This window comes from Eublepharis macularius, chromosome 4 (genome assembly GCF_028583425.1).
Source record: "Eublepharis macularius isolate TG4126 chromosome 4, MPM_Emac_v1.0, whole genome shotgun sequence".
NCBI classification, from domain to species: domain Eukaryota; kingdom Metazoa; phylum Chordata; class Lepidosauria; order Squamata; family Eublepharidae; genus Eublepharis; species Eublepharis macularius.
The window spans coordinates 88,248,300-88,274,606 of NC_072793.1; the positions used below are offsets into that span (position 1 = coordinate 88,248,300).

At 40.6% G+C, this 26,307-nt stretch overlaps 1 protein-coding gene across 1 annotated transcript in view; it reads right to left on the reverse strand.

The window, feature by feature from the left end:
* Positions 1–17,562: 17,562 nt before the first annotated feature.
* Positions 17,563–26,307, reverse strand: part of LOC129327609 (T-cell immunoglobulin and mucin domain-containing protein 4-like) — a 46,691-nt gene continuing 37,946 nt past the window's right edge. Inside the window, exons 11-14 of the mRNA XM_054976365.1 lie at positions 22,605–22,636; positions 22,023–22,101; positions 18,765–18,804; positions 17,563–18,104 (exon numbers count right to left, since the gene is read on the reverse strand). Coding sequence (XP_054832340.1) covers positions 18,032–18,104; positions 18,765–18,804; positions 22,023–22,101; positions 22,605–22,636 — 224 coding nt within the window. The 3' untranslated portion in view covers positions 17,563–18,031. The remainder of the gene's footprint in view (positions 18,105–18,764; positions 18,805–22,022; positions 22,102–22,604; positions 22,637–26,307) is intronic.

Below are 26,307 nucleotides of genomic sequence, written 5' to 3' on the forward strand. Positions count from 1 at the left end.
TTTGTCATCTTCTGTCATTGATGTGAGAACCTTTCATCTTGCCATATTAAATTGAACTTAGCATTTCTATTTGTCCTAACTGTGAGTTATTATTGTACTTTGCTCAGTACTCAGCTCAGTTGATTGTGTTTTCATTCACACTGTGTAATCCGCCTTGGAGTTCAGTGAGAAAGGCAGACATCATCATCATCATCATCATCATCATTCAGTAACAGGAGAGACACAAAAGAATGACAGAAGAGAAGTCAAACATGGTAATTGATTAAAACTTTTTAAAAATAAGTTCCGATTTGTTATACAAATTTCATTTATTAGGCTCTAAGAAACATGTTTTAAAGTTTATTCGATTACTCTTTTTTACCCTCACCTTGCTAAATTCTTCAAATGCATTTGCCTTCAACTTAAAAAAGGAAAAGATCCTTACAACTTGGAAGCTAACCCAGAGGAGTAATGAAACAAGAAAGAAAGTACCAGTAGGAATTATCTGCTACAATGAGGTCTATTAAGGAAGTCACCATGGCCTTCTATTAATCTTGAACTAATCTTTTAATTCCCTCTTCTTAAAGGATTTGCCTTCCTTTCTCAGACACTGAATGGCTTTTCCACAGTTTTCTTTTGTGCTTCCTCATTATCCAATTCTTGTTCTGAAATACCCATATCTCCATTTTTAATTACTTTATTTCTCATATTCATCGGTATAGTTAGGTCATTTTCCCTTCTTTTCAGGCCTTTTTTGAGCCAATTTATTGGTCATTTCAGGGTAAACTTTCCCCAAGCAGTAAGTATAGTTCCTTATGAAATTATTTCTTATACTAAGCTAAATCTTCAATTTAATTACTACATTGCTTCATGAAGTAAAGCTGTTGTCCCTTTGGAATCACCAGATATAATACTATTAATCTTGACATTGAATCTGAACAAATTAAAAACCACTTGGGCCAGTTAGCAGCTTTTCTCTGCTATTGCAACTGCAATACGTTGAGCATTTATGGACTCTCAGAAGGATATTAAACTTGAAAGGATGCCTTCCTGCTATATAGAGGTTTGCCCGGTCCCTCTAGCCTCCCGCCAGGAGGGTTGGGACCTGGCACTTACCCTTCACAGTGCCAGTTTCAATCTTCGCATGCACGCTCTGGCGGTGGTGTGATGACATCACTTCTGGAAGTGACATCACCACACCGTTCACACGGTGGTGTCATTTCCATAAGTTGACTTAGTCGTGCCAGCCATGGGAATGATCCTACACAATTTGGCCAGTTTGGGGCCCAAATCAGGCCCAAATGGAAAGCAGGGACGCTCTCACTGCTGGTGCGATGATGTCACTTATGGAAGTGATGTCGCCACACTGGGTGTGCCCTCTCCTGCCAATCTCTGTGTGATCAGCGGATAAGGGGACAAATCCCCGGGAATTTATGCTACTAGCAGTCACCTGGAAATCCTATCTAAAAACCTCATAAGATAATGAAACTCATTACAATACATGGAAATGGGGGTAACAAATTAATTTATGTTAGTGTATGGGGGTGCATGGCATCTCAACATTTTCAGGCTTACATCCCTCAACCAACCAAACACCCTTCATGAACCCTAACTGTATCTGTGTGGGGTAGGGTTACCATCCTCCAGTTGCAGCTTTAAGTTTTCCTGGTAGAACAACTGATCTCCAGATATTATTGCCAACTCTGAGTTGGGAAATTCCTGGAGATGGGGGTGGAGACTGTGGAGGGCAGGGTTTGGGGAGGGGAGGGGAGGTACTTCAGCCTGGCATAGTGCCATAGAGCCCACCCTCCAAAGCAGCCATTTTCTCCTGGGGAACTGATCTCTGTAATCCGGAGATCAGTTGTAATTTAAGGAGATCTGCAGACTCCAGATCAGTTCCCTAGAAGAAATGGCAGTTTTGGTAGATTCTGTGGTATCACTTTCCCACTGAGTTCCCTCCCTTTCACAAGCCCAGCCCTCACCAGGCACTGCTCCCAAATCTCCAAGAATTTTCCAAGACAGAGTTGGCAACCACGGTGGGGGAGGTGGAGTTCTCTAGTAGCTGTGTAGTTTGTATGTCTGTTTTCCATTTCTAGTGTCCAGTGTGGAGAAGGATTTGACTTTTTTTCCAAAGATACCTTAACACATTCAGACTGTATGCTAGAGTGTTTGTATCCTCTACTCATGTGGTTTCAGGGCAGCAACAAAGAGCAAGAAGGGTCATAAAATATATTGTGCTTCTAAAGCCAGGAATTGTTGTTCATATACCTGCAACCAGTGCTAAGTTGTAATTTGTGCTTGTGTAGAGTCAACCTAAAATGAGAAGCACCTTCTACTAAATGGGTGAAACATTACCATCATATGCTAAAATCCCATGCATATGTAGTAATCCTACCCTTTTGATTTCCACAGAACTATAACAATTATAACTACAACTTCATATAATTAATAGTTCTTGCTATTTGTTGTTTTGGGGTGTGCATTACAAAATTCCAGAGGTGAAAATATATATGAAAATAACTGTGATTTTCTGGAACAGTAACAGAAATCCAGAATTCACAGGCATTACAAAAACCCTCCCTTAAAAATCAATTTTATTTCTTGTGTATGGGTACTAGGGGTGTGCAAGGCCTGCCCGTTTCGTTAAACCTGATTCAGTTTTAACTGAATCAGGAAACCGTTTCGGTATTCAGGGAATACCGAAATAGCAAGCCGATTCCGTATTCGCGTTTCGGCTTGAATCGGCCATTGTGTTCAATTAGAAAACCTTCTCCTGGCTTTCTGGGAGTCTGGGGGGGGGTTCATTTTCTGTCCAAATCACACCAAACGTGGTGGAGACCTTCTCCTAACCCTCCTCTAACTACCCTCCAGGTTTCAGAAAGATTGGACTTTGGGGGGCCATGTTATGCCCCCCCAAACAAGGTGCCCCCATCCTCCTACACTCTCCATGGTTCTCTATGGGGAAAAACAAGTCATCTTTCTAAGTGGCTTGGGGTGGCAATTTGCAAGCAAAATGCAACCAACTTTCAGGGGACTTGCTCCCACCTGTCCTCCCACCCTCCATCAAGTTTCAGGCAGATTCCACTTTGAGGGGCCATTTTATGGCCTCCCAAAGAAGGTGCCCCATCCACCTCCACTCCACTATTCCCTATGGGGGAAATAAGAGAGGCTTGTCTGGCTAAGGGTGGCATTTTGCATGCAAAATGCCCCCAAACTTCAGATGACCTCCTGCTACCTGTCCTCCCTCCCTCCACCAAAGCTCAAGCAGATCTCACTTTGGGGGGCCATTTGATGGCCTCCCAAAGATGCTGCTCTTAGCCCCCCCCCCTTTCTCCATTATTTCCTATGGGGGAAATAAGACAGGCTTGTCTGGCTAGGGGTGGCATTTTGCATGCAAAATGCCCCCAAACATCAGGGACCCATCTCCCACCTGTCCTCTCACCCTCTACCAAGGCCCAAGCTGATCCCACTTTGGGAGGCCATTTTATGGCCTCCCAAAGATGCTGCTCTTATCCCCCCCTTTCTCCATTATTTCCTCTCTTATTTCCCCCAAGCCTCTCTTATTTCCCCCATAGGGAATAGTGGAGTGGAGGTGGATAGGGGCACCTTCTTTGGGAGGCCATAAAATGGCCCCCCAAAGTGGAATCTGCCTGAAACTTGGTGGAGGGTGGGAGGACAGGTGGGAGCAAGTCCCCTGAAAGTTGGTTGCATTTTGCTTGCAATATGCCACCCCAAGCCACCTAGAAAGATGACTTATTTTTCCCCATAGAGAACCATGGAGAGTGTAGGAGGATGGGGGCACCTTATTTGGAGGGGCATAACATGGCCACCCAAAGTCCAATCTTTCTGAAACTTGGGATGTAGTTAGAGGAGAGTTAGGAGAAGGTCTCCACCAAGTGTGGTGTGATTTGGACAGAAAATGCCCCCCCAGACTCCCAGAAACCCGGGAGAAGGTTTTCTCATTGAAAACAATGGCCGAATCGTTTCGGGAATCTCTGTTTCAGTATTACCGAAATTTTTCGGTATTCAGAAAAAGTTTCGGTAATACTGAAAAAAACCGAAACGGCCCTGATTCGGTATTTTTAACCTAATCAGAATACCAAATTGCACACCCCTAATGGGTACCATTAACTGAAGCAGGTCTTGTTTTACCTCCATTCACCAATTTTTCCAGGCAGTAGCTCTGGGAGAATGGCTCCCAGCTGGTGACAAAACAGGTTCAGAGCCTGGCAGAGCTGTGGTTCTGTCTAGCTCCTATTCCTTACCTCCCTCTTATGTAGGGGAAGGATATTTTCCCCTCTGTAAGTAGGGTGGCTGGTGGGGGACACTTTGTTCAGGAAACAGTAGAAGTAGACCTCATAGGTTCAAATTGCTTGAAACTTGAGGAGGGATCTTTAGGGGATAGGCAATATTAGAACCCCAGCAATTTTGGTGTCATTTGATTGAAAAATTAGCCACTCCAGCTCCCCTGAAATTGTTCCATATATGGAACAGCTGTGGGTCTCTTTCCCTTCCTCCTTTGTGGGAGCAGAGCTCATTTTTTCTTTTCAAAAAGAAAAGATGAGGGCATCTAGTTCCATGGCCCATAGAATTAGACCCCATGGTCCAATTCACTTGAAACTTGATGCAGCTTTATTGAACAGGCAGCATTAGCTCCCCTGCAATTTCAGTTTGATTTGATTGAAAAATAACCACTCCAACTCCTACAAAAATTACCCCATAGGGAATAATGGAAGAGCTATGGGATGGGATGGGGAGGTCTTCTGCAAAGGAAGACGTCTTCACTTCTGAAAGGGAACAAACAGCAGACCACAAAAAGAAAGAATGGCAAACATAAAATTTTCAGGACGAAAACTGTGAGAGTAGGAAAATTAAAGGAGTGCAGGCAGGGTTCTTTTTTAAATGCTGGTGGCTGGCTGGCACTCTCCTCTAAGGCCACCACCACTTGACCACAATACTCCTCCCACAGAAATTAGCAGAGAGAAGTTCACCTGTGATGAGATGCACAAACTTTGGTGTTTTGCTTTAACTTATGGGGTGTTTGGGTAGACTATGTTCTGCCCAAATTTGATGCCATAGACCCTCAAATACATTCCCTATTGAAAATAATGGCCCCAAACTCCAAAACCAAAAACCCTCCACACAGATTTGAATCCTGAACTGATAACATCCTACCCTCAAATCAGCAATCACCGTAACACCCCTCCCCCCAAATCCAAGTTCAAAAATTATTTTTAAAAATTCTTGGAGTACACCCTTCATATTGGGGAGCTCCGTCTTAAACCCTGGATTCCAGCACAACTTAGGGAAGGCTGTTACTGCATTGGGCAGGGGGTTGGACTAGATAATCTGTAAGACCCCTTCCAACTCTATGATTTTATTGTAGCAGTTTCTGGCACGTCTCAAATGCCTAACCCAAAATGTTTTAACTCAAAAAGAAATGAATTGAATAAATGAATTTCACTACAATTATGATTCTATGAACAGTGTTAATTATACAGAAAAGACATGACAAACATTACCCAACTACAAGAGAGAGTATAATAACTGCGGTAAGCCCTAAGAAAATTTCAGTTTCAGTTCTGAGGGGTTTCAGAATAATTCTGTTTCTTTACTGGTTTCTTCCAGCTAGGACAGTGCCAGCTAGGAGTTGATCTGTTTGTTCTTTTCATTTCCATCAGCTTTGGCCCACTGACTGGGTGTTTGCTGTTCTTTTCAAGGGAGTATGTGGAAATGAGACCCCGGGGCAGCTGTTTTTGCATGCAACTGCACCAAAACTGCATAGAACACAGTCCTCCCTCTAAAATGTTGACCCACCAAATTTGAGAACACAAAATAACAGGGCTCCATTTTTATAGTCCCCAAAGAATGTTTGGGAAAGGCATGCATCAAGGCTAGTCCTGTGCAGGGCACATGCACACATGCAGTTCTTTTCAAGGGGGGAAGTTGGGGAAATGTGGCTGTATTCATGCTTAACGAAAAACTGCATCTTCCAAAAAACGATTGATCTGATGAGTTTCTCCCCAAGCCCATGAAAGTTCACATGAAAACAAACCCCCCCAAAGAAGGCAAGTATCGGTGGGTGCATACAATTGCAGAAAACTTAGTGGCACAGCACACCAACACAATGTGCAAGCAGAAAAGCACTCCATTACCAACCAGCACAGTGCAGCAAATTTTAAAAAATGTTTCTTTATGATATTGACAAAACCAATAAATTATTACCTTTGAGTCCTGCTGTTATGCCATGTTTCCCTGTGCCTTGTAATTTTGTTTCCACAATAAGAAACAAACACACATGTACTTTGCAGTAGTGAGAACCAGAATAAATCCATTGGCCTCAAGGGCAGATCTACTATGAAACTAATGAAGCTTAAGCTTCAGGGCCCCTAATCCTGGAGAGGCCCTGAAGCATTTTTTTTATGAGTGAATTTTTCAAAAAAATTGATGGAGCTTTTTTTAAGGACCTGTTATTAAAATGAGGCTATTTTAATTACAGAATCATAAGCCAATAAGTTGAAGTACTTAATATTGACCTTAGCATATGCTCTAATACCCGTTTCATATGGTCTCAGAATGTCTTTGTAATTGGACAAATTTCAAAATTTTCTACAGCACCTGAACCCCCAGCTGTATGGGCTCACTAAGCTCACCAGAATCTATTTATAGCTTACATTTTGACAGCTGGATTCTTGAATCCTTCGTTGATGCATGGCTTAATAGTTCTACAGCTCATCCTTTAGCCAATCAGAACCATAAAAAGACATCTGAATTCTCAATTTCTGGCTGCACTAGTCTCGCTTGTGCATTTTAACACTAAAAATTAGATTTTCACCTCTTTATCCTAACAAGCCCCACCCCCTTTGATGACCTTCTACCTCTATAGTAGAGAATGAACCAATACTCTTTTTGCATATTGATGTTGGGTGGTGTGACCACCCTGTTCTCCGCCATTTGGGCCTCGAGATCCTTGCATGGGCGGCAAGGCCCTTTGGACCTTTGTTGGATGTTGCCCTATTATTGCTGGTTGAGAAGGGGGCCCCATAACAATTCAAGTTTCAGGGTCCCAAATATGTCGGTCCGCCTCTGGTCAGCCTGTCCTTGCACTGTACATAAAAGTGCACAGAAAGGGAGGGCTAGATGTTAGTTTTTCCTTCAAGGTAAGGGAAGGAGAGAGAAGATGTCCCTCTTTCCCCCCTATTTTTTACTAGTCAAAGTAGGAAACTGGACAGGTTGCTGAATGCCAGTCTCCCTTTCTGACTACAACTGTTAACCCAGAATTGAATGAAAAGGAAAAAGGAGAAATTGCAGGAAGGCAAAAAGAAAAAAAAATCTTACCAGATGGGTCCTTTCATGTGGAATACTGATCTGGAAAGACTTGCGTGTGCATGAGTATGTGAGTGTGCAATGCACATGCCTGCTACCTCCCTGTCATTTGACACTGGATTAACCATTTTAATCAGAGAAGCCCAAAAAGCTTGCCAGAAGGCAACCCCCTCTCCCCCTTTTGCTTATGTTGTGCTGGGAAGTGTGGATGAGCCTGCCATCTTGGGTTTGATTGTCCATATTGTTGGTTTTGATTTTAATGTATTTTAAATGTATTTATATGTTTTGTCTTTGTATGATTATATTGCTGTAACTCGCCCTGAGCCCGCTTGTGGGGAGGGCAGCTATAAAATAAATAAATAATGAAATAAAACTTAGATGAAATTCCTCCTGGTGCTCCTCAACCCACTATGTTTGGAGAACTTCTTTAGTCACAATGGTGCTATGGTGTGTCTGGCACCATAGCACCTAAGCAAAAGACAGCAGCAGCAGAAGGCCACTGAATGGGCATGAACCAGTTCAATATGCCTGGGACCTCCTCAATGCAGTTCTCCTTTAACAATTGCTTTTTCTTTCCAATTATAATGGCTCTATACTGTACTTCCCCATTTTCTTTCCAATTTTCACCCTACTCTGCATAACATGAGCCTTTACAGCAGCTGGGGGCTCAGAGGCTGAAGGAGATCCCTCCCGCCTCAAACTCACATGTGCATGCGCATCTGGATGTTGCCGGCCTTTTCTTGCATTGAGCATAAAAATGCACAGAAAGGGATGGCAATGGTGCCACTGCTGCTGCTGGCACCATGCCATCTACTGCTCTCCTCCTCAGCACCAAGCAAACCTTTTGCAATTTGATCCTTAAGAGCTACTCAATTCTAATGCAATTGCCCAGGAAGAAAGAATGCACTAGTGGGAACCATGCACATCCTCTTCCCACCAACAGAGTTAACACTAAGGGCTCAGACTCTCCCCTTTAGATGCCATTGGTTGCATGATGAGTGCAGACAGACTTGCCGTTAAGGAAAACACGTAGCTACCAGACAGCTCACTCCATTGCCTGGCCTGTCTAAATCTTATAGAAGTATTTTTATGCAAAGCTCTTAGAAGAAACAATAGGCACCTACCTATTGTAGTCAATTTCAACTTATCCCATAAGATAGTTCATGAGATAGAATCGAATGCAGATTTAAAATCTATAAAGGCTGCATACAAGAAAACAAGAGAACTTGAGGAATACTTTGAGATTAAATGTTCCAATATCACACATTAATCTAAACATGATCATCCCTCTCTAAAGCCTGCTTGCTCTTGTCCCAAAAAACCTTCCTGCTCCATCCATTCTTTTAACTTCCATTGTAGATGTTTTAAATAGAGCTTACTTATTATGCTCAAGAGACTGATTGGCCTGTAATTGGCGGAATCCTCACTATTTCCTTTTTTATAGATAGGCACAACTATTGCCACATCCCTCCCCCCAATCCTTAGGTATTTTACCAGTTCTATCTATAGTTGTAAATAGAGATGGACATGAACCCAAATACAAACCAAAAAAACTGACGAACCAGCCTAGTTCATGGTTCATGAACCAGTGGTTTGTGGAAGCTTGTTTCCACAAACTTCCACGAACTGGTCTACTGGTTTGTTTGGTTTGTATTAAAGGGACAGTAAGGCCAATAGGTGAGAAAATCAATTTTAACCAATAGTAAAAAGCAGAAATCCATAGTTTTGCTCCTACTGAAACCAGACCAGCCTCTAAACGAATTGCAGCATTTGAAACACTCATTGAAACTTGGAAGATTGCTCTTAAGAATTTCGATTGCGTTCTTCCAAGAACAGTCACATCAGTCTGAAGGGATGAAGGTGCTCCATATAGTAACTGGGGTAATACTTTAATAGAAAATAACGTAATAGCAGATTCTAAATTATGGCCACCTTTAGACCAAAAAAAACTTTGGATGACACCAGCGCTTTTCTGCGCATTAGTGGCCAGATAATCAACATGGCCTTTCATGCAACCGGACAACTGAAATACAACTCCAAGATATCTATAACAGCGGACCTGTTCTATGGGACGAGTGTCTATAAACCAGTTAAACACCCTAGGCTTGTTGGCAAATCCCATTATTTTGGTCTTAGTGTAATTTATTTGCAAACAATTTTGTCTATAGTATTCAGAAAGAGCATGTAAAGCTCTCCTATGGCCAATTGGGGTCTGAGAGAGCAAAACTGCATCATCTGCATAAAGTAATAATAGTACATGCCTATCTGCAAGCCTAGGAGGGTGGAAATCAGGTCCATGCAGACACTGGGCCATATCATTTATATATATGTTAAATAGAAGTGGCGCCAGTATACACCCTTGTTTTACTCTTCTATTTGTACTGACCATCTTTGTTAGGTGACTTTGTGGATTACGATGGTTTTACAAAACAGTTTTTACAGTCTTTGGGTAAAGCTCAGGCTAGATCCATCTTAAAACAAAGAATTTTAGATGTTGAACGACAGGTGGATATGAGTAGTATTAAGAATCCTCTATCTGATATAAGTATTTCTAATAAGATAATTTTAAGTTTGTATATTAAATTTCTAGAGAATTTTAATCATAGGAGAACTTTTATGCTTTTAAGGTATAATGCCCTTCCATCAGCTATCCTGGAGGCTACATTTACTAGATCCTTGGGAAAAGACTGTATGGGTGGGATGGGAGTTGATGAAATATTGTAACATGTCATTTTTTATTGTGGTTTATACCTTAATGTTAGGGACGTTTTTATCAAACCTATTATCAATGCCTATCCAGGTCGAAACAGAAGAATACTTTTGTCAATCATGCTGGCGGGTAATAATCAAAAGTTAACCAGGATGGTTGCCAAATTTGGATGGCTGGCCTATCGAATTAGGAGAGAGAGAAAGAAGTACATATAGGTTTAAATGTAGCTCCAATTTTGATATTTATCTTAATTTTTAGAATATTTGAATTTTAAAACTTTGTTTATATGGGATTGTATTCTCTTTTTAATATCATTTTATTTTAACTGTTATTTAGTTGTTTTTTTAACAAACTGTTTACTGGTCAACGACCATAATAAGATTGATTGATTGATTGATTGATTGATTGATTGCCTGGTCTGTCTGTACAGCTTCTGCATGGTAAGAATCAAAATGAAACATACTTTTTGGAGGGGAGGGGGGATTTGTTAGAGCCTCGTTTCCCAAATTTGTTCCACCATTCCAGAAGTTGCTTCAATGAGCTGAACCAATGATTTCTGTATTTTCAGTTCATTTTTTTCATTATGCACACCCCTAATAACAACTGAGGTAGAGTTCACAGAGAGATAGTCAACATCTACCGATCGCAGAGCGACATGCCAACAATGTCCATGATGGGGAAATATGGAAGCAGCCAATATGATGAAGCCAGAACACCTCCCTGATGTCACCCTGTCTTTACCAACACAAAATATAATGTGGAAAAGAAAATAGAAAACGCAGTGCCTTCTACTCTGTGGAAGGCTGTGGAATGTATAGTAACCTCCTGGGAGTTCTGCAGACAGGAACTTGAATTCTTTTTTTCGAGGCTGATTCACAAAGAAGAAAGTGCAACTACTTCAACCATATTATCCAGATCCTTCCACAGTATACTTGGTAGAGGAAAGCTCACAGAAGGTCTTGATCTCTGTTCTGGATGACCCAGGCCAGGCCTGATTCACATATAGGCACACTCTTAAGAAGCCCTGAGTGTCTAGCTAGCTTTTCTATATCGAATCATTTAATTCTTGGCAAAAGGTACACCACAGATAATTTTTTAGGTTTGTTATCAGGAATGGTATACAAGTAATACAATTACAGAATCTGTGCTTTCATTCTAAGCCTTTATCAAAACAACTTGATTATTCAGCAATCTTAATATCGTCTCAATCAACAGAAATCATACAATCCATTGTAATAACTACAAAGACCATTAAGGAGTGCAATTATCTGAGTCCAAAAAAGAATCTTACCCAAAGATAAGGTCACAGGCACCCCTGTTCCAGTGCAGTTATTAGCATATCTACACGAGTACAGCATTGCCCTATCTCCAGACACTTGGGCATATCTCCAAATTATGCCAGCATGGGGCTTAGTTGCTATCCCAAATTGTTTACAGAGCAGCTTTGGGATTACTACTCAGTAGGATGTACTACTGAAGCAGTGATTTTTATTACATTTTTGACCTACCCTTCCTTAAGAAGCTACAGGTACACAGAATTCCCATTTCCAACTTTATCTTCACAGCAGCTTTGTAGATTAGACTGAGAGGCAGCTGCAAACAATAGTGTTCACAAGCTTCATGACCAAACAGATTTAAACCTAGATTTCCCAACTCCCAGCCTTCCAGTTAAATCATTATGTCATTATGATGTCCAGTCTATCAATTATAAACAGGAAAGCTATGTTACGTGTCAGGTGAAGAGATGTCCATATTCTGTAAATGTATTTGCTTGCTAATGACAGGTTAATGTTTTTATTACCAGCTGAGGTTATTTATTTAATGAGCATTTATAGAAAGAATTTTTTTCTTCAGTGGCCAATAAGAAGATGGTAGTTAAGCTACGTGCCTACATTCATATATTGTTGGTAACTAGAGTTAGTTTTAAACCAGGGGTTGGATCAAGATTAAATTTTCCATTCGTGGAAATGAACTTTCCTGCTTCCTTCCTCCCACTGCAGCACACTGATCTCTGTGAAATGCTGCTGCTGCAGGATCGGGGACTCTGAAGAATGGCATGAGCAGGTCTGCAGTGGGAAGGGGGAACTGGTGAAATTACTGATTTAGTCTAGAGCCAACCTCGATTCCTTTGTTTTTCTTGGGTGGTGGGGGGAGGCGTATTCATAAGCCCAGCATATCTATGTGAAAGAGCCCAGCACTTCTCATATACTTGAACATGTGATGGAGAAAAACTTTTTGAGGAGTTGTAATGAGGCCAGTAAGTGAAGTGTGGGATTTACCAGCAAGCTCAAAGAAGGAACATTGAGTGGAAGTGGCAGAATGTGCTGTGAGTTTTTGTGAGTGCTGTCTTGTTTTTGAGAACTGATACTGTTTTACAGGTAAGCAGGTTCTGTATAAACAAATAAGTATGATAAATGTAAAGATATTACACATAAAATACACAGATTTTAGTATTTGTAAAGCCTTTTCTTGCTTTGAAGATTACCACCACCACCCTCTCTCTTAAAGAAATAGGAATTAAAAATGCTTAATTTTGACTGGACCATGCCTACAGAATAGTTTTCAAAATATTGGTTACATTTACTACCAGTGCCATGGACTGGATCCAGATATTCTGTATCTTTACCAGCATATCTACGGGACCACCTCTCACCCTATGTTCCCCAGAGGACACTTAGATCAATGTATAATCATCTCTTGGTGGTCCCCAGCCCCAAAGACAGCCACCTTGCCTCAACCAGGACCAGGGCCTTCTTAGCAGGAGTTTGGTGGAATTCTCTGTCTGTGGAGACCCAGGCTCAGCGGGAATTATCTTTCCACCAGGCCTGTAAGGCAAAGATGTTCCACTAGGAGGGATGCCAGATCCCCATTGGGGGCAGGGGATCCCCCGCCCCCCAAACCCCGGCCCTGCTTACCTGGCCAGTGGGGGAAGCACACTTTCTGTGAGTGCTCCCCTGCGGCGCTGCATGCTCCCATGCACTGCAGCCACCTGGATCAGGCCTGTTTTGGCCCATATCCAGGTCAATGCAGAGTGCAGGAGCACTCCTGCCTTCCGCAAGAGCCCAAAACGCACCCGTTTTGGCCCAGTTCGGACTCGTTTGGGGCCCATTTTGGCACAGATCAGGCATGTTTTGAGCTGCTGCAGAGTGTGGGAGTGCTCCTGCGCTCTGCAGTGGCCCGAAACGTTTCCATATTTTCCTGGATTGGGCCCATTTCAGGCCACTGTGGAATGCAGGAGTGCTCCCACGCTCCACAGTGGCTCAAAACAGGCCCAATCTGTGCCCAAATGGGCCCAAAATGAGCCAAATCTGGGCCAAAGTGGGTGCGTTTTGGGCCCATGGGCTGCGTGATGATGTCACTTCCCAGAAGTGATAGCATCATGCTTGCAGGGGTGCAGGCACGCTTTGCACACACGCACCCCCCACACACCAAAACAGGTAAGTGCCAGACCCCAATCCCCTGTCGGGAGGTTGAGAAGGCCTGGCAACCCTATCCACCAGGCATACAGTGGTTGAGACGAGTGGGCTGTGAAACTGGCCTCCTGCCATGGAGCAGGGGTTTACCCCCTCTTCTGTCAACATCTAATAGTTAGCCATTTGGCCTCACAGACTGGTGTTTGGGTTGTGCAATATGTGTGCTGCTGTCTTTTAGAAATTGTTTTATATATTTATTGATGTTTTTATCTGGTTTAAAAATAATAAGTTTATGTATTTTATTCATGTAATATTCTGATATGAATCCGTTCATGGGGAGAGCGAATTAGAAATATAATAAATAATAATAATAATAATAATTTAATGATGGAGCCTTCTGCTGAAGTTAGGGTCCTTACTTGCAGTACATCTCTTCTAGGATCATTGCATCATTAGCAGTACAGTTGGAGCCAACCCTTTGGGTTTATATTTCAATTTTTTTATCAAATAAAATGAAATTATGTTTTTGGCTAATGAAACTGGTCAGCCATTTTCCTCATCACTACTCCTTTGCTCTCTTTAACATTTGCATTTCAGTGTGAAGTACTTCTTGTTAGTGATGCTGAATGTTAACAGACTTTAATGCCTCGTTGTCTGAAATAATCACTCTGTTATGAACGCTGCCATGTTTGTAAAATTTTCCGGCCAACAAGGCATTGCATTTCTTATACCTTTGTTTTCTTTAGAGAAATGTACTTCTCTCTTGGTTGCCTCTCAAAAAGATCTCTTTAACCTTTCATTAAATGGGCTGACAGCTGCTTTCAGTTCCTCATGAATTAGTTTAGTGCATTTCCATTTAAATATGTTCCAACAGGATTCATTAGAGTTCTGTTCGGGTTCTTGTCCTCTGATTTGCTTTGTAAATTCAAATATGAGACTGAGTAAATAATTGGAACTGGGGATATGGAGAAGAAAGGGGAGGGAGGAATGCACAGGTGTCTGTGTGGATTCTCATTTTCTTTTCTGGAACAAGTCTCCACTAGGCTCAAGCCTGACTTTGGTATGTAGTTTATCTCATTATAACATACTATAACTTTTTGTATGATATTATTATTGTTACATTTATTTCCCATCCTTCTTCTAAATAAGTGCATACATGGCTCTCTGCTTTCCTTTTATCTTCCCCACAATTCTGTAAGGTTGGTTTAGTGTAGAGACAATGATTGACTCAACAACAGCTAGTGATCTTCAGGGCATGGTAGAGATTTGAGCCTGGGTCTCACCAGTTCCAACACTCAACCCACTATACCGCATTGATTCAGTGCTATGGGTTGATTTCAGCCCTGCCCATTCATTGGTCAAATGGAATGGTTTGCCCTAGACCCTAGTCTTATGTGAGGTGCCAAGTGCCTTGCTGGAATGTGTGCTTCCAACTTCTGGCTACCCCTGCAGCTATTACCTCCCAGTTTCAGCTTTTCCAACACGTCACTTCTCAGAAAAACAGCAATAATCACAATATTATCACCACATGTCTATTTCCCTTTCTTCAAGACTAAGCAAAATGCCTGGTCAGCAAGTTGGAGGCAGCATCAGCAAGACAAGGGAAACCATGGAGGAAGCTTGGCATGAGAAAAACTATGGGTTGCAACAGAGGGCAACCATGCACACCAGCCTGATGCTTAGCGTGACCTTGGAGTATTGAAGAATTATTTTCAGATGAAGCTGCTTACAGTGATATCATAAACAGAATTATACCCTTCTACACCCATTGACTTACATGGACCTAGAACAGTGTAACTCTGCTTAGAATTACACTGTAAATGACCAGCCAAATAATAGGCTCAGATCCACAAAAGTACAAAAAATATTATTTATAGACTCACTTTGGACCCATCCAGTTAAAGAAATACATTGATTTTTGTTTCCTGATATAAAAAAGAATATATACGAATAGCTAAGTAACCCTGATCTGTAGATAATTAAATCTAGAAAGATTTAATCAAAGAGAGCTTTTAAGTACCTAGAGAAAGTGTAAATTTGACATGATATGAATATTTGTTTTGGAAAATACCAGAAACCTTTTTAGTTTAGATTGTTTGGTTTTTTGGTTGTTGTTTTTTCTGTATCATATATGTTTTTGTATGTTGTTTAGTTGTTTTGTTATTGTTTCTTTTATTAGTATGTCTGTAATTGTAATTTTTTAAGTTTGTTTTTAATTACATAAAACTCTTAATACATAAGATAATTAAATATAGAGACTGGAGCCATTTCATGAGGTGATAATCCTCAGTTCCAGAAACACAGCAACAGAGCCCCCTGGGCCACATGGTTTGGCTGAGCCTAAGGTGGTTCCCCACCCACCCCAAATCTGAGAAAATCCAGACCAGTCTCACTTCATACCCGAATGAATACTGAGCTCTCCAAGGTGCCACTCCCTGTCACTGAGGTTGATGTACCATAAGGGGAAGCCTAGCAGCAGCCGCTGGGCCTGGACAGGCACCCCGGTGAGAGCGGCCAGCACCACCTTGAGCTCACGCAAGCAGGAAGGCACCGAGAGTTTGTGCAGGAGGTAGGAGCTTCTCTGGACCTTGCAGCACAGCCACAACATCCTGCCGCCCTCCCGCTGATCAAGACTTCTCCCGTTTTTCATTTGGAAATCTGAAGCTTTAACAATAACAAAGTTGTATGCCCAGTACCAACACAGGCAATAGTTATGTGTTGGTACTGGGACAGTGGCTGAGACTGACTTACTGTAGTTGCAGATGGGGAAGAAAGGATCACAGCCCATCTGTATTCCTATTTCTTTGGGTTGCATGGGGGCTCAGATTTAAAGATGATAAAAGGCAGTAATAACTGTCGTCTTCTCCATCTGTTTAATTACAAAAAGTAGTGTAATCCCAGAGCAAGATCCAGGTCCAAGGTTAAATCCAGGTTAAAGAGCCACTCTTACATGGTTCTAAATACATTGACTTCATTGGATTTACAGAAAAGCAAAGTGTTTAGGACTACACACATTGGGGTATACTAAAAAGAATTACAGGGACGTCACTCATTTTAGTACTTCTCCATAACCATGCCCCTTATTTCTCCTTAAAGAAGACTCGAGGCAGCACACAAATTACAGCCTCAGAGAAGTCCTTCAAAGCACTAGGTCCAGCAATAACTACCTGTTCAAGAATATTAATTTTGTCAAGCACCAATAATATCAATTTTTTTCATTTCTAAAATAATATTTCCTGACACTGGCCATGACAGTAGCTATTTCTCATGAATATTTTTGTAATTTACATTGTTTAATTATGAATTTGTACCTTGGATTCTCGGAGAATGATACCAAAGAGTTGGGAGGATTATTTTGCTTTTTCAGCAAGATCTCTCTCTCTCTCTCTCTCTCTCTCTCTCTCTCTCTCTCTCTCTCTCTCTCTCTCTCTCTCTCTCTCCCCCCCTCCGTCCCTCTCTCTCTCTCTCTCCACACACACACACACACACACACGCACATACACATATTTTATGTACTAGAAACAATGCCTGTTCTGTGCTCTAGAAAACTGATTTGGTGGGTCTCTCCTGGCAGCAAGTGAGCACTTTGCAGTGGCATGGAGGCTGAGTGGGAGGGTGCTGAGGGGTGGCATGGGGAGGAGCACTTAGGCCGTTGATTTGCCGGGCCCCCTCGTAGTGGCAAGCAGGCACTTTGCAGTGGCCCCCAAGGTCAAAGCAAAAGGGCCCCAAGGGGACAAAGAGCAGACTACACATTGATCATTGTGCAGGTGCATTGCTGGGAGGGGGCCCAATGAATCACCAGTTTTCTAGAGCCTGTTGTATTTTTTTTCATGCAATGGGCTTTGTTGCTAGATCTTAATGATTGGTGTTATTAGAAGTGACTACCTGGCCCAGTATTTGCATGATCTAGGTCAAAAGAACTGAACATCTAAGGAAAAATTGAGTAAACAATGATGACTTCAGCTTGTAACATTAGAAATTGCTGAAACAGAAAAATACCCATACAAATAGTAAACATCTCTGTGTGTGTGCACACATGTGTGCATATCAAGGTCAGTTTTGATTAATGATGTTTGTACTACTGCTGATGCTGCTCTTTACATATCTACCACCATTATTGACAGGGGGGCGGGGTTTGTGCCTACAATCTGCTTAACACAAAACATAGACATTTCATGTATATTTATCCTATGGTCATGTTCTTCCTCAAGGATATTTCCCCATCACAATGCAAACTGTGTACCCAACACAGACTAGGGGTAGGGGGTGAACCCTGGGGGCAGTGTTTCAGCAGGAGTAATGGGCTACAGTGGGATATGTTACTAGGAAAGTCCTGTTCTTGAAGCTCTGCTACCTGCCTGGTTGCCATTGGATACAACTCATTTTTGCCCTGAGATCTTATAGTTTAAGATGGAACCAGAAAAGACATTCCAGTAGAATAGTAGTGATGCTGGGGAAGGACAGGTTAACTGGCAGGTGGAAGCACAATGAAAGCAATGATACTGCCTAGTATCATTTAGAGGTTCATTATTCCGGAATGTTTCTTTGAAATGTTCCTTTTTACAGATATTGTAGCAAGGCTGAAAACAGGAATGGAGATGTTCTACAGAGCAAAGAGTCCATTTTCCTCTTCTGTTCCAGTAAGGAGCAATTCAGGTTCTTCCAGTTCATTTAAGCTGCAATGATATGCACATGTCCTTTTGTACAGTAATGAAAATAGGCATTCTGAGGAGAATTAAGCATGAGACTCATGGTGCTTCTCAAAAGACAGGATAGGAAAATTTGCTAGCTTTAGCTAAGCTAATTTAGCACATCTCAACTTTTTTCTACCCAGTTCTGATGCCAAGTGAGGATTATAAGATAACTATATGAATTGGTGAAGGCATAGCAGCTGGATTTACTTTGGCTTGGCTCCACTGAAGTCAGTGGAACTGGAAAATACTATGTAGGTACAGTAACTGTGCCAGTATATTGCTTTTGGGAATATTGAATGCTGCATCATGCACCTTTGTAAAATAACCAGTGGCAGAGTATTTCTTTGGTATAAAATGCCAGATTCCCTTCTCTGCACAATTAGCATCTAAAACCCACAGGAGTAGAATGACTACAGCCAGATTAGCAAAATTTGCTAATTAAGAACAACAACATAAACATAGCAAACACTGCCCAAGGGCTTACAGTCCAAAGAAAGTCAAGACTATTTGGAAAGGGGAAGCAAATGAATACAACCAGAAAAGTTAACCTAGGCTTGTTTTAAAAAAACAACAACAACAGAATATGAAATCAGTTGCGTCTCAATGGGACTTAACTGGAAAGGTTGTAAATTAAAATCACACCTTTTTGTTTTGCTGAGCTGATATTTTCTTATCTTTTTTCCTAGAAGAGAAATAAATTCCATTTCTTAAGTGATAATTCATTAAATAAGACATCATTCATGTGTTTCAGAGGACAAAGCAAGTTATGTTTGTTTGCATATGTATTTTCACTAAACGGTCGTTAAACATATAAGTTATATTTGTTGGTTATTTTCTATAAAGCATATAAAGGGAGTTTGACTCTCTAAAGCTTATGCCCTGGAAATCTTGTTGGTCTGGACTCAAATAGGGTATCCACCTGAAACATATCCCATAACTCCATCAGTTTTGAAAGCAGAAAATCTAGTCAAGACAGTTTGAAATTGAAACCAACATGACAGGGCTTTTTTTCTGCCAGAATGAACCAGAACTCTGTTCCGGCAGTTCTCCAAAGAGATCACGTGATCGTGTGTTCTCCTCCCCTCCCTCTCAACCAGCCCTCACCCTGCATGTTCAAGAAGTTGTGTCTTCTGTTGCATATTCTCCCTTCAAACTCTCCCTGGTAGTTATGTTAAATCCCCTGTAATTCTCCTCTTTTAATTTTGATACCACTATATTGACTTAACAATTTAAAAGGACGTATTGTTTTTAATCAGTCCCCGCAAGCCAGATGAAGGGGGGAGGGATAAAATTTAAAGAGCCCTTCCAGTCAATCTGAATTGACTGGAGCTTTGTGGCACAAAGTAGCACATGAGCAATAAAGGGCTTAACAATATAGTTGGACCTGTGCAGTATGGTAGTTGTAGGCAATAAGGATTCTGGGAGCTGTAGTAAAACACTGTGCAACTTCCTGTAATGGCCAGTCCCAGGGACGTGAGGAGAGATAATTCTTTCAGAGCAGTCTGATTTTCTCCCTACTAAATGCAGCAAATGCCCCTGAATGAGGAGCTGCTTTTAAAAATGTATTTTTAGTTTGCTTAAAAATAAACAGGTCAGTTGTGCCCTTCTTTTTTTTGCCTTTCCTATATTCACTTTCTTGAATTCTGGTACACTAGCAAATAGGCTTTCCTACTGGGTGTTCTTGTGTTCTTTATATTTTGGTGAAATAATTGCATGTTTGTGACATTTTTACTATACCTTCCTTTACTCTTTACCTGTGTTGGTAGATTTGTAATGAGTCATTTCTCATATGTGCACCAAGTGAAATTGCAAGTGCACACTTAAAAATTCATTGGGGTTTTATTTCTTGTTTAAATTTCAACTTCATTGAGGGACATTGAATTTTATTTTGTGGATAGTTCCACATGCATTACATTTGCCTTTTTAAAAAACCCGTCTGTGCATGATGTTTATTTAATTTCCGTGGTCAGTCATTTTGCATACTCCAAGTCTTGTTTTTGCACCATGTTTTTGCACCATGAAAATGTTAACATAAATGTTTTTAAGGCAAGAGATGTGGTTTGCCTTTGTCTGCTTCTGTGAAACAACCCTGGTGGGATCACCTACTTAGCTTCTGAGATCTAAGATCAGGCTAGCCTGGGTTGTCCTGGTCTGGGCTCAGGTGGTATACTGCCCCAGTTAACTCTTATGGTCTCAAGCCTATGCTTGGTCTCCCCTTGCTTATCCCTGATTTAGATTGGGGTTGTGCAGGGAGAGGAAAGAGTTCTGGCCCTTCAAGTCCAGTTTGCTTTTGCTAATCAAAGCTGTGTTCCCTGTGCTGTGGTAGCATTCTAAAAGAAAAAATGCTTCATTTCCCCTTTAAAATGCTTAAAACAATACAAGAAGCCCAGTTAAGTGTGAATATACTTTTCATCCACACATTTCTCGAATCATTTTTTAAGTCTCTAACATCCTCTAGCAGTTACCATTTCATGTGGCAGTGAATTCCATATATTACAGATGCACTCTTTAATATCCAGAGGAGTTAGCCATGTTAGTCTGTAGTTGCAAAATAGTAAAAAGTCCAATAGTACCTTTAAGACTAACCAACTTTATTGAGGCATAAGCTTTTGAGAACCACATACATAAGTGGGTGTCATCAAAATATTGATCGCACCCAATACCAATGCCTCAAACAATCTAATTCAAAAGTCTTTTTAATCAAATGGATTCTGGTTTTGGAGAAGGCAGGCTCAAAACTTGCAAGTTGCTGCTCACAAAGTAGATTTTTGGCTCACAACACTGCACCTCTTAAAGGAAACACTGGTGCCAGGTAAGGGGCAGGGAAGCGAGCGGGCCCAAATCATGGGAGAGCTCCTGGGGTGGCTCCACCCTGCACAATGATGTCACTTCCCAGAAGTGATGTCATCACATGGTCCTGGGAGCATGCGCATGCTTTGCATGCACACAAATGATCCCAGAGAGTTCCACCACCTCTTTTCCCAGAAAAAAGTCCTGCTTTAAATATGTAGCACTACTGTAGTACTACATATTTAAAGCAACAGATAATATGTAAGGCAACATAGTGGTGAAGTCTATGGTCTCTAACTCATTAGCAAAGCATCTGAGATCCCCTCCCTACAATACAGCCCTCCTATCTGAGTAAAAAGCTTTTTTGAATAATTCAGTTTTGCCTCATTTGTGGAAAGCCAGGAGAGTGTGGGCTCTCCTGACCTCCTCAGGCAGGCCATTACACAGGGCAGGGGGCACCACAGAGAAAGCCCGTGTACGAGCTGCTGTTAATTTCACCCATGTGCAAGCTGGTACCTTTAATGACTCTCTCTCTGCTGAACATATAAACTGTATCCTGTAAGAAGTCTGAATTTACATTAGAAATTATAAAAGTTCTTTGAAGGATTATTCTACGATAATTGATTGAAAGTCATCATCTGTAAGACAGGAACATCTGTAAGATGTTATAGGAAAATTGCAGTTTTGGTGAGCCTTTCATGCACTACAGCAGGATAGTGCTACTCATTGCTACTTTTTAAATTTTGCTTTGCACAAATAAATAAAAAAATTAAAATGTAAAAGAACCATTGCTACAATTAGTGAGTTTTAAACACACATGTCTGAGTTACAGGGTTGATTCTTCTCTAGCTCCACATATAATTGCGTCTGTTCTCTGCCACTGTAAGGAAGGAATATATAACCTTTTTTTGAAAAAAACCTATATAAAAAGGGGGGTAACAAGGAAAACTTCTGCAAACTGTCAAATATGTTATTGTAGTGGGAGAAAATAATCTTGCTGTTCTAAAGCTAGATTAGTAGACTGGAACTGGTTAGTTCAGATTTATTAATAGAAAACTCCAAAAGACTCCTCCCATAAAAAGCACAAATTATTCTATGTTCCATACTTACTTTTCACTAGTAATACCAGTAGCATCAAGAGTAGTACAAGAACCACAACGGCACAAGAAATTGGAATGTATATGTGATTCTAAAAAAGAAAAGCATGTAAACACAGTTTAGTCATGGAGGATGGGACTGAAAGAACTAAAGGACCACTTCACTTGAGCTGGGCACTATGGCTCTACCTCACTGTACCTAGCACTACATCTGAATTTCCTTTTCTTAAACATGAAAGCTCAGAACTCAAGAGATCTCTATGGGACTATTTTCTAATCTCAAATGTGACACAAGCTCTCTCTCTCTCTCTCTCTCTCTCCACCAGTTCACCCCTAGTGTACAGTCTAATCATAAACTATATACCAGCCTTCTGGTAACACCTGCTGCTGGCAAGTGACATCTTTTGTAGGTGCCTTCTTGAAATGGTAAACAAACACCATGTAATGGTAAACAATGAAATGGTAAGCAAACACCTTCGACATATATTGTCGAAGGCCGTGAAAGCCTTCAACAATATATCAAACACAATGTATATATGATAACGATGACTGGGACCAACATCTGTGCAGGTGCAAGCAGAGATTTTGTACTTACATGTGCAAGTATTGTCTGGGGATGTGCTATCCCTGATAAAAGTAAAATAAGAAATAAAATTTCAAGAAACAGATAGAGACCCATGCTATGTCACAAAAATAAGTTTTTGCTTCTTTCACACACATATCAATCAACATGTTCTCTGATATTCCCCCAGCTAACTCATGATAGTGGGTGCAAGGGTAATCAAATAAGATTATTTTAAAAGATCAGGCCATTTCATATAGTACCACACTGTTCAGGCCCATATTGCCCAGTTCACAGAACAGCAGAATCAGTGAAATTATCCAACTTGATTTCCACAGACTTTCTATTCCATTCTTAGGCACTGCTGTGAGTTAAAGAGATATCAACACAAATTACAAGCCCTTATAATAGCTTAATAGAATTGGTACATAAGGAAAAAATATGGAAGCTTTTCAACAACTCTGTAAGATGTTATAGGAAAATTGCAGTTTTGGTGAACCGTTCATGCACTACAGCAGGCATCACCAACACGGTACCCATTGACACCATGGCACCCACTGACACCTTTCCTGGTGCCTGCCAAGTATTCTTAGAAAGTGGACAGGGCCAGGTAGGGCTTTTGTTCAACAATTCTTCTGATTGGCATTCGGAGATTTGATCAACTGTGCAGAGTTTTTAATAGGTTGTTTTGGCAGCAGCTGACACCACAACACAAGAATCTTTACTGTGTGACTGGAGATAAGCTGCACCAGTCATTTTGTGACTGGCTCTGCCCTCTGCAGCAGTCATTTTGTAGCTGCATTGGCCATACTTTGTCAGAATTTCAAAGGTGCCCGCAGGTTCAAAAAGGTTGGGGACCCTGCACTACAGCTTCTTTAAGGCTGATCTGTGGTATTGTGAAAAAATCAAAAGCAAAGTAATAGAAAGTAGGGTTATAATTTTTATGATTTCATATAGGACAGACCAATGCTAGAAATATTTCATAATTTTATTGGACTATTAAAATAGGAGCAGTAGGAAAACAGGATATTCCCTCGACCTTGGCTGTTTATTGTATGTTTACTGGAGCTTTCAATGGAGATAGTAGGCTCCGTAATAAAATTTTGATGGAATTTGTACTTATATTTGATTGTTTCAATTTAGGCATTGACAATCTTTGGACAGTTTTGTAGAAGCCACAGGTTAAAATGGGGTATCATTTAACCCAGAGAAGGGTCAGAGTGAGCTCTCCTCTCTATAACAAAGCTTTCTTGTAAATGCAACTTCACAAAATCAGACTTGAAGGTCATGCCGTAGATATAGTTAGACCTATAGGACCGTATCCAGTTGCTGGATATGACCAAGAAAGTAATAGAAGATTCCTTTGCACAGGGAAACAGGACTAGCCCAGCCACAAACTAGACATGCAGTGAGTCTACTAGAGTCCTAGAAGAGAACAACCTTGGAGAGGGACATGAAACAATGGAGTAACACAGTTGTATGGCCTCAAGTAGATTAGAAGAGCCACCTAAGTTGTATCATTATATACAATGTATTAAAGCCCAGGTGCAGAGAGTGTATGAGAATTGAAGGGATGTCTAATTTCATAGAAGCTGGTGATATTACTCAAAAATAGACATATTGGTTTAGGGCCAAAAGATATTCATATGTATGAAAAACTTGTAATCACTAATTTGCCGTAACCTTGATTAAGATAAGAAGTAGTAAGAATGAACTAACTCTTTTTATATATTTTAAGGTGTTTCAAATATGGATGATTTTGTGTGGTGTTTAAAGTTATAAGATAATAAGTTAGCCAAGAATGTGAGTTCCTTTGAAGCAAGACAGATAGCTATTTTAAGGAGATGGTTTTGAAACCCTATAAATGTGGCAGGTTAAATTGATTGAGGGTTTCCTCTTAGAAGGGGCTCTTTGCCTATGACCTTCTTATCTTTGGGTATGATACTTTTTTGGACTCATGTAATTGCTCTCCTGAAATGATCTATGTAGTTATAATGGATGATATGATTTTCTGTTGATTGAGTTGATATTAAGATTGTTAAATAATTGTTTTGTTAATAAAGGCTTAGAATGGAAGCAGAGATTCCATAATTGTAAAAGTACACAGCATTTTTCTTGCATTTTGTTGTAAACTTTTCAGATATCTGTGATGTAAAACAGTATGAATGTTTAGTAAATATAATAAATAATAAAAATGTAAGGACTAGGCACTGGACTTATAGTGAAGACTGCTGCTTTTATCCCGCCAAGCAGCACAACCCTTTGCAAGGCTGCATTGATTTAATATTTCTTATACTGGACTGAAAGAGTTACAATGGCATATTAATAGTGAAGTCCAAAGCACAGCTATGCCCTTCTAAGTCCACTGATATAGAAGTGTGTAACTCTGTTTAGGATGGACATGCAGGGATAAGAAATGTACTGTGTGCAGACAGGAGCAAAAACAAGGATGGGTATAATATGTAAGCATCTGGGTGTCTTGATTATCTTAACTATTTTGATAGGTATTGTTCCTCATAGTTGATTCAAGTCAGTTCGAAGTTGTCAATTGTGTAATGTTTGCAAACTGGGACACTGTCCATATCAACACACTTATTACCTATATAGGGATTAGATGTTTGCACATGTGGCGGGGGTACTATTGTCATTAAAATGAACAAATAAAGAATGGAAAATCGTTGTCAAAAATAACACTTCAAAACACACTGTCCCTGATTACCATTTCTAAGCTGACGTGCAAAAGAAGATTTGAAAGTAAATGTGTTTGCAATCCCTTTGGGAAATGAAGAAGTTCAAAAGAAGAAGGAAAGGAAACTACCTGATTTCTCCAGTCCTGACACTGCCAATTTGAGATGTGAAATGTGAAAAGAAGCAGTCATTTTGACATAAGCTACTATGTTTCAGTAAACTTCTGGAAACATGCTTTGCTAACAAATTCTGTATTTAGGTTTGGTCACGCTGAACCCTGCCTAGAGAAAATATTTTGCTTCCTGTTTGTTGCCATCAAGCTATATTAGTTTGTTGCACCAGAAAGACCCCAATCCAATGCAACCTTGTTTAAAGACAAATTGGATGGGACGACTAGTTCAAGTTCAGAGTTTATTGTGTATAGCCGTAGGCCATCACAAAATTACAAAAAACCCGTTAGATAAGATAAAAATTAGGTAACATACAATTATATATACCATACAGATTTACCAAAATGTGAGGAAAATTCCATTAAAACAGACATCAGTTAAAACCAGAAAATCAATACGTTAACTGTAAGTTCAGGTAACGCCCTCTTTCTTTGCTGCAAAGGCAAAAAGTGAAACTCTACATGAAACGTAAACGTCAACATCAGAAAACAAAAATGAAATTTTATTCACATCTATGTATAAGCTTAGAACCAATAAAAATCCTGCCAGAAACTTAGATCTGGGGTCAGAATATAAAGGGCAAAAAAGGGATAAAATGAGGTAAATCCTCTAAAGAGAGCCAGTTTGGTGTAGTGATTAAGAATGCAGAACTCTAATCTGAAGATCCAGGTTTGATTCTCCACTCCTTCACTTGAAGCCAGCTGGGTGATGTTGGGTCAGTCACAGCTTCTAGGTGCTCTCTCAGCCCCACTCACCTCACTGGGTGATTATTGTTGTGGGAATAATAATGACATACTTTGTCAACCACTCTGAGTGGGCATTAAGTTGCCCTGAAGGGCGGTATATAAATCAAATGCTGCTGCTGTTGTTGTTATGTG